Source organism: Balaenoptera acutorostrata (genome assembly GCF_949987535.1).
Source record: "Balaenoptera acutorostrata chromosome 3 unlocalized genomic scaffold, mBalAcu1.1 SUPER_3_unloc_1, whole genome shotgun sequence".
Lineage (NCBI taxonomy): Eukaryota > Metazoa > Chordata > Mammalia > Artiodactyla > Balaenopteridae > Balaenoptera > Balaenoptera acutorostrata.
In genome coordinates, this window is record NW_026645489.1 from 242901 (window position 1) to 251809 (window position 8909).

Below are 8909 nucleotides of genomic sequence, written 5' to 3' on the forward strand. Positions count from 1 at the left end.
GTGTCTTAAAAATAACCACTGTGCCTTAAAAATAACCACAGTGCCTTAAAAAATTGTGAACCTTTTTTTCCCTTTCTATTTAGTGCAGTTAACACCAGTAAATGATCACTTTGGAATATATTTTTTAAAGTTATCAGAGAGCAAAGTGGCTTTTTGTCTAGTGGTATCATCTGGTATATATTCTTAGGTATGGCTAAGAGCTCAACAATACATATTAACAATACAACACGTGTATCCCTCAAATCCTCATTCTACATATTGATACATTTCTTTCCTGATGATAAAAGCCATTAAAAACCTAATTTTAGAATTAACTTAACCAGAAAAGTAAGCTTGAATAATCATCTAATTACAGAGCCAGGGTTACTTACATAGACTATGAAGGACGCTCTGATGGGGATTCCATTAAGAAAATCATCAACCAGATGAAACCACGGCAGCTGGTCATTGTCCACGGACCACCAGAGGCCAGTCAGGACCTTGCGGAGTGCTGCCGTGGGTTTGGTGGGAAAGATATTAAAGTGTACATGCCAAAGCTGCATGAAACAGTCGATGCCACTAGTGAGACTCATATCTACCAGGTAAGTATGCTGGCCTTTGAGCCACATAGAAATAAGTACTTTTTGTTGCAGATTAGGACAGATAGATTAGGAATACAGTGGTGAGTGAAACAAATGTGGTCCCTTGTCCTAGCAGATTTTACAGTCTGTGGGGCTTGTAACAAGGAAATAGCATTTATCATACTGTTATACCTCTGACAGAGGAAGTACAGGATGCTATGAGAGTATAAAGAGGGAGATTCCAACCCAAATTTGGGAGGTTTAGAAACAGTTTCCCAGAGGAAGGGATAACTAGGCTGAATCCCGACGGCTATTCAGATGGGTTGTCAGGGTGGTATATAGAGTGGTAAAGAGAGGGAGAAAAAGTGTTCCAGGCAGAGGGAACAACATTTGTGAAAGTATAGAGGTGAGGGGACTGGGGAGTGTTTAGGAATTCAGAAGTTTTCTAAAAATTCACAAATGTTAAGTTTCTATTCCTAATTGAAAAAAATGGAGACAGGTATAGAAAACAGGAATGGCACAGAGGAGGGCTTGATTAACTCATATCTGGTAGTGGGAGATGGTATCAGGTAAGGCAAGAGTGATGCCTATATTTGTTTGGAAAAAATGGATTGGAATTCACCAGGCAGCAGCGTCATTCTGGGCAGAACAAGAGGAAGCAGTGTTCCAGGAATATGGAGGTGTGAAACTGCGTGGTATATTGAGGAAACCCTAAGCCGTTCAGTACTCCTGAAGTAGCACCAGGTCCTAGGGGATGAGACTGATCAGTGGTTCTCCACCCCGGCTACACATCTGGAGAGCTTTGGGGGAGTCAAGGGGCTCAATGTTCTGGCCTTAGTCTCACCAGTTACATTAGAATCACTGGAGGTGGGACCCTGGCATTAATGTTAAAAAAAAAAAAAGAAAATTGCCCTGTGGTCCCAATGTACAGTCAAGGTTAAGAACCTTTACTTAAGAAAGTAGACAGGGGCCCTATGATTTTACAGGCCATTAGGTCATTACCAGTTACAGTGAAGATCAGATGAATGAAAGATTTTCAAATTTTAATACACAGTACTAGAGTTAGAAAATGATAATAGATCATATTTAATTGTTAAGTTGTACTCTGTGGGCTTTATTTCTCTCCCTCCCCTTTGCATCATATCTAGGTGAGATTAAAAGATTCACTTGTCAGCTCCCTTCAGTTTTGTAAGGCAAAAGATGCTGAATTAGCTTGGATAGATGGTGTCTTAGACATGAGAGTTTCCAAAGTGGACACAGGAGTTATTTTAGAAGAAGGAGAACTAAAGGATGACGGAGAAGACTCAGAAATGCAAGTGGACGCTCCTTCAGATTCTAGCGTTATAGCACAGCAGAAGGCCATGAAAAGTCTGTTTGGAGACGATGAGAAAGAAACAGGTGAAGAAAGTGAGATCATTCCTACTTTGGAACCCTTACCACCTCATGAGGTAAAAAGCATGTGCTGCTTCTCTCTCTCCTTTAATTTGTCATCCTTTGAATGTTTTTTTAAATGTTTTTAACCATTTAAAATATGTCATACATAGGCTCATTTTGGAGTTTTAAAAAAATTACCCAAGATATGTCTCAGTGTGCATGCGTATGTCCTCTATGGCTAGAGAATGGTAATGATAGTAAGGAAACCTTTAGCAGATCTTCTTATAAGACACATAATTGTTTCAGGATTTGTTTTTCAGTAAGGATTTTTAAATATTAAGTTTGATGATTGTGAGGGTCACCTACCTGCTTCCAGTCAGGAGATTTATAATTTTCTAAGAATGTCATACTCTTGTACTCCATTTTTGTGTGTTATTGATTCAACTTAACCACTTTTGGTTTTGATACAGTTAGAAATCATTTATTTCCTATAGGTATAGTTTTAGTCTAGTATTTTATTTACATGTTCTCAAGAGATAGCTAGTTAACTGGCAGAGCTTTCAGGTAATTAACTTACAGCAATATTAAAACTATATTATGAGAGTCTGACACGACTGTCAAGTGATGTCTTTGGCCCTTCTATGCAATAAAGAATGGAGAGACGGCCTCTGTCATTGGATTCCCTTCAAGTACAACAAAATTGTGGGGAGGAATTAGGAACTTTCTTCCCTCTGTGCTAAAGCTGGCACTCTTCAAAGCAACTTCAAAGCGTATGTCCTCTATGGCTAGAGAATATATTCAAAGCGGCGGCATTAGCTTGAACCGCTTGCCTTTCTGATTTTAAAACCCACGGCATTCACTGTGAGGGAGGAAGGAAAGTGGAAGTGGGATCAGGGGAGAATTATCCTCTGAACTGTATACAAAGGACTGGGATCTGGAAAATGAATTTTTTGTTCAGTTCTGCCTACTCGCACTCTAGTTGACCCCCTTAGGCAAGTGGGGGAGTGAAGAGCATAACATTATCAAATGTCTTTCTGTTATTATGAGGCACGACTAATAAAATTGATTGTGAAACATTCAGAAAATGTGAAGGGCTTTGTAATGTAAAATAATGAGGTAAAATTCAGACTAACAACTTGGAATGTGATTTATAGTCTTGAAATGATCTGTCAAAGGAATTCAGGGGATAATAGGAAATATCTTAGAGATCATGTGTTATTTCACTTTATTCAGTACAACTGTGTGTCTGGTGTTTTATTTGAAGTTCTTCTTTCCCCTTTAACCTTATCTAAGGTTCCTGGACATCAGTCAGTTTTTATGAATGAACCAAGACTGTCGGACTTCAAACAAGTTCTTTTAAGGGAAGGGATCCAGGCTGAGTTCGTAGGAGGTGTACTCGTTTGCAACAATCAAGTAGCAGTCCGTAGAGTAAGTGTGTTCTTAAGAAGGGCTGAATTGAACAAATGCTCCTGATGTTTTGTTATGTTGAATTCTGTAATTCTTGATTGAATTAATTTTACAAACTGGAGATCAGTAATTTATAGTGAAGACATCACATTTATAGTGATGACCTTGACGGCTTTTAAAAGTGACTCTCAAAGACGTGATATATAATTTTATTGTAAATTTTTATTATTTGAATCCTGTGACATTTATGTGTCTATGTAAAATTCATGACTTGAATATTATATCCATATTCTGTGAATCAGAGCAGTCCATTTCCTAATCAGTCATAGAGCAATCTGGTTAATATATTTTGGTTATTATGTCTGCATATTAATGGATAGAAAATCTGCTAAATAACTTATTTTTTTTACTTGGTTTCTAGACGGAAACTGGACGCATTGGATTAGAAGGCTGCCTTTGTCAAGATTTTTATAGGATAAGAGACCTTTTATATGAACAGTATGCCATTGTGTAAAGGACATGATGTCAAGAAGTATCTGTTTGACCTTTCTAAGAAAAAAGGATTCTTACTCTAAGCTTTTGCTTTTTCGTTTTGTAACATACAAAAAGAATCTGCCAGAAAAACTTAACATGCATTAGATTTTTAAAAATGTAAATAGAAACCATATTGCTAATGCTCAAATGAGCATGCTACCTTTTGGCTTTCAGAGTGATAGAGATCCTTACAAGTGTGCAGGCCCTGGAGTTGAAGGTGATTGGCTTCCTTTAAAGACCCCTTATTCTAGAAGGGCTTGTTACTTGAATAAAACAATGCAACTTAGCAAACCAGTTCATGGCCTTAGAGAAACATGTTTGCATGAATTCTTACAAACTGTTTCTTACATTTTCTGGAATGAAAAGTGAGAACTTATCTTAAAAAGATGCGCTATAAAAAAACCCTGATAAAACAGTTTTTTGAGCCTATGTATTTAAACAACAAAAAAACAAAGAGTGTGTGCTGTAACTCTTTTGAATTCCTGTATGCAGTTTTCTTCACAGGGAGCTTATCTACTCCATGCCTACGTTTCCCAGTGATTCACTCTACTGTGAGATGGTACACATTTGGTTCAGAAACCAGTTTTTATTTCTCCCATTTCCTGTTTTATCAAGATTTCGTAGTTGTTCAGCTTGAATTATAACACCATCATTTGAATATACATAATTCAGAAAAACTCCTTGACGTGTTCTAGTCTTAAAGGTCCTGCATACATTTTAAACACATCTTAACTATCAGATAGGTTACTGTACTGGAGACTGTTTTGTGCTTTGCTTTTAGGGAAACAAATGTTGAACCTCACATTTTTATAAGGTAGCAGTATAATTAAAAGGTGTAAAGGTCTTCATCTCTTAGGCTTGCTTTCTCCTAAGGTTGCCCAAGCAGTGGTTGGATTTTATACACATTACTACAGAAATAATACTGAAGTTGGATAAGGCCATCCATTCTATGTTCATGTCTTTCTTGGGGCTAGCAGCCCTGATACAGTATAAACCACTTGTGTTTAAGAGTAAAAACAGTATATGCAGTTCTCATGGAACTTAAAAATGAAAGTCATGTCACCCTATTGTAATCTGTTGGTGCTTTTTTAGAATGTAGCTTAATCATGACAGACCTTGATGTTTATTTCTTATTTAAACCCTCCTCTTTACACTTAAGCATTTATAGAAGGGTCAGATTTCTTGTTTAACTTATATGGACCTATGTATGGTACAACCCAGTGATATCAGACAAGAATTAATATTTCACTCTATTTCAAGTGCTTAGAAAGCTTTTATTGTGAGTTAAATTGCTAATGCAAAGTTTACAGCCTTCTGGTACTGAAAACCAGACACACAAAACAAGTTACAGACAATGAAGATAAAGAGTATGTTTTCTTTGCAGAGCTTTGGGAAAAAAATCACTTAAACTCTTACTACTGAATAGAGTAAGCCTAGAATCCTATTTATATTCCAGGGAAAAGAAAGTCTGCATTTGTTTCATGGCTTAAAGCATCTGGTTATACATATTACATTGCAATAGTGATATTGAAAAATTGTCTCTTGCCTAGCGTTTTTATTGTCCTATGAACAGGAATTAAATTTTAAAGTACTGCTTGAAGATGGCTGTGCTAACTAATGTCAATGCAGGAGCAATATTTTTACCTGTTTATAGATGACAGTATTACTAAAATTTCTAAAATGAAGGCATTTGTTTAGTCTCAGTTACTTAAGAAAAATATAAATTTTAAAAAGGACTCTGAGATAAATCATGAGCTCAGAGGCACTTTCAGATCGTCATTGTTCAGAGGCAAAATAAATACAATGGACCATCAGCTGATATCTATAATTTGGTTAAAAAGAAATTTTGTTGTAATATTTGTGGCAGTGGGATTATAAATGTCATGTATCATTGCAAACTTTCTATATTTTCATGAACCAGTAGGTGGCCTGAAACAGAAGTGAGAAAATCAATTTTCTAAGGAGGGCCTTTGCCTTTTTAAAAAAATTTGAGATACGATTCACATAATTTTAAAATTCACTCCTCTTTTAAAGTTACATTTATTGGCTTTTTTTTAGTATATTTACAGAGTTGTGCAACCATTACCACCATCTAATTCCAGAACACTTCATCGCCCCGAAAAGAAACTCCATACCCGTTAGCAGTCACTCCCCATTCTCGCTTCTCCTCAGCCCCAGGCAAGCATTAATCTATCTTCTGTCTCTATGAATTTACCTATTCTGGACAGTTCATAAAAATGGAATCATACAGTATGTGGCCTTTTGTGTCTGACTTCTTTCACTTAGCATAACTTTTAAGATTCATCGATGCTGTAGCATGTATCAGTATTCTTTTTGTGGCTGAATAATATTCCATATGGATATACCGCATTTTGTTTATCCACTCATCAGTTGAGAGACATTTGGTTTGTTTCCACTTTTTGGCTATTATGAATAATGCTGTTATGAACATTTGTGTACAGGTTTTTTGTATGGGCATATGTTTTCAATTTGGGGAGGCATATACGTTAAGAGTAGAATTGCTGGATCATATGGTAACTCTGTGTAACCTTTTGGGAAATTGCCAGACTGTTTTCCAAAGTGACTGCACCATTTTACATTCCTGTATCCTCGGCAACACTGGTTACTCACCATCTTTTTTATTTTAGCCATTTTAGTGTGTATGAAGAGGTATCTCATTGTGGTTTTGATTTGCATTTCTCTAATGACTGATGATTTTGAGCTTCTTTTCTGTACTTATTGGCTGTTTGTATATCTTCTTCGGACAAATGTCTGTTCAGATCCTTTGCCTGTTTTTAAATTGGGTCATTTATCTTTTTATTGTTGAGTTAAAGAGTTTTTTATACACTCTGGATACTAAATCCTTATCATATATATGATTTGCAAGTATTTTTTCCCATTCTGTTTGTTTTTTCATATCTTGATAGTGTCCTTTGAAACACAAAAGTTTTTAATTTTGATGAAGTCTAATTTATCTGTTTTATTCTTTGGTCCCTTGTGCTATTGGTGTCATACCTTAGAAACCCATTGCTTCATCCAGTGTCACAAAGATTTATACCTATTTTTTTCCCTAAGAGCTTTATGGTTTAATATAGTTCTTACATTTAAGTCTTTGATCCATTTTGAGTTAACTTTTATATATGATATGAGGTAGGGGTCTGATTTCATTCTTTTGCATTTAGATATCCAGTAGCCCCAGCATCATTTGTTGAAAAGACTATTTCCTCATCAAATTTTCTTGCCACCTTTGTTGAAAATCAGTTGCCCATGAATATATGACTTTGTTCTTGGATTCTCAATTCTATCTCACGGATGTATACATCTATCCTTATGCCAGTATTGTTTTGAATACTGTAACTATGTATTAAATTTTGAAATCGGCAAGTGTACATCCTCCAACTTTTTTCTCTTTCAAGATTGTTTAGGCTGTTCTGGTTCCCTAGCATTTTCATATGAATTTTAGAATCAGTTTATCAATTTCTGTAAAAAGGCCACTCACTTTTAATAGGAAAAAAAAAGTACTTGAAATTTAGAGGTTAAAATCTTAGAATGTTATGGCTGAGAGGGACTATAGAATTCATCTAGTTCAACACGCTTATTTTAGTATTGAATGAATGGGCCTATGGGAGGTAAGGGGTTTGCTTGAGTCAGATAGCTGGTCAGAGACAGAGTTGGAATTGGAACCTAGCCTTCATAGAGTCCGTTCATTTTATATTAAATGAATGAATCTAGAATCCTTACAGAATCCATTGATTCCATACTAAAATAAGTATGTTGAACTACATGAGTTCTGCAGTTCCTCTCAGGCATAACATTCTGAGATTTTAAGCTGTAAATTTCAACTACTTTTTTCCCTGCACTGCTGTGCTGCTTCGCTTCCTTAGTTATATTCACTTTGCTTAGGGGGAGTATGTTCAGTTTATCTGCTCTAAGAACAGCATCTGGCAGCTGTTACTTAGGACAATAGCCTGCTGAGAGAGAGACTGCTTCCATTCTGTGTGATGGCCAGTGAAGGTGGGGAGGGCGGGGAGAGAAAGGGTAGATGTCACCTTCTGTACTTTTCTTTGGTTTTAAGGTTCTAGAGTTTTATCACACGGTTATTGTTCTTTAAATATTGATGAACTCATTACCACTTAAGTCAAAGGGTGTAAATAGTGGTTAGTAATTCAGTGATTGAGAGGTTGATTGTTTGCTTGTTTGTTTGTGTGGTGGTTGTTCTCTGCCACCCCTAAGCCCTTCTTTATTCAGCCATTTGATAACTACAGAGTGGATGGCTAAGTGACGACGCAGTGCGAACTGGAGAAGGAATCTTCAGATCTGCCTACCTGGGCAGGGATCAAGAAAAGGTTTTTTTCCTTCTTCTTTTGCTTTTCTCTCACTCTAACCATGTGAATTGTGTTTATGAGAAAATACCCAAACTTGTCACAATAAAAACCCAGGACTTCGCTGGAAGTGAGGGTATCTTTACTTCTCTCTCCTGTTGGTCCCCCCTCCTCCCCGCCTCCGCCCATTCCCACACAGCTCTATTTTTTTGGTGCTTTTTCCTTCACTACTCAAGCACATTTCATTTTAGTTCTTGAAGTCAAAATGTGATTTTGAGGAGCAAAATAGGAGTTTGGAGAGTTTTAAATCTCTCCTCATTGTAGTTGAAGAGAACCGAAAGTGTATGTGCTTCTTTTGTGAAATTGTTAATGGATTCCATGGATCCTACTCAAACATTGGAAACTGAGTGATAATTTCAAGCAGAGAATACACTAAGGATTCATAAGGACGTACTACATCGCTTTCTGAAGTTATTTTAATGTTCAATATCCAATTTATTGTGTGTATTTCCTTTTTCTTCTTGACACAATTTTTTTTTTTTTGAAGGCACCACTAATTGTACATTCAAAACTAGTGAAGTCCTTCAAACAAGTCTCTATGGGAAGCTGTTTTTATTCTAAGGGTGCTGCCTGCTGTCCTTGTTTTAAATATTTTTGGAGCTCTCATTTCTCTTCAGATTCATTTACCGAGCTTATGAGAAATGTAATTTAT

At 36.4% G+C, this 8909-nt stretch overlaps 1 protein-coding gene across 2 annotated transcripts in view; it reads left to right on the forward strand.

Moving 5' to 3' along the window:
- CPSF2 (cleavage and polyadenylation specific factor 2) overlaps nucleotides 1-8342 on the forward strand; it is a 32672-nt gene extending 24330 nt beyond the window's left edge. For both annotated transcript variants that reach the window (XM_007184264.3, XM_007184265.3), the window contains exons 13-16: nucleotides 356-581; nucleotides 1709-2008; nucleotides 3228-3362; nucleotides 3763-8342. In XM_007184264.3, coding sequence (XP_007184326.1) covers nucleotides 356-581; nucleotides 1709-2008; nucleotides 3228-3362; nucleotides 3763-3855 — 754 coding nt within the window. In that variant the 3' untranslated portion in view covers nucleotides 3856-8342. The remainder of the gene's footprint in view (nucleotides 1-355; nucleotides 582-1708; nucleotides 2009-3227; nucleotides 3363-3762) is intronic.
- The last annotated feature ends 567 nt before the right edge of the window (nucleotides 8343-8909 follow it).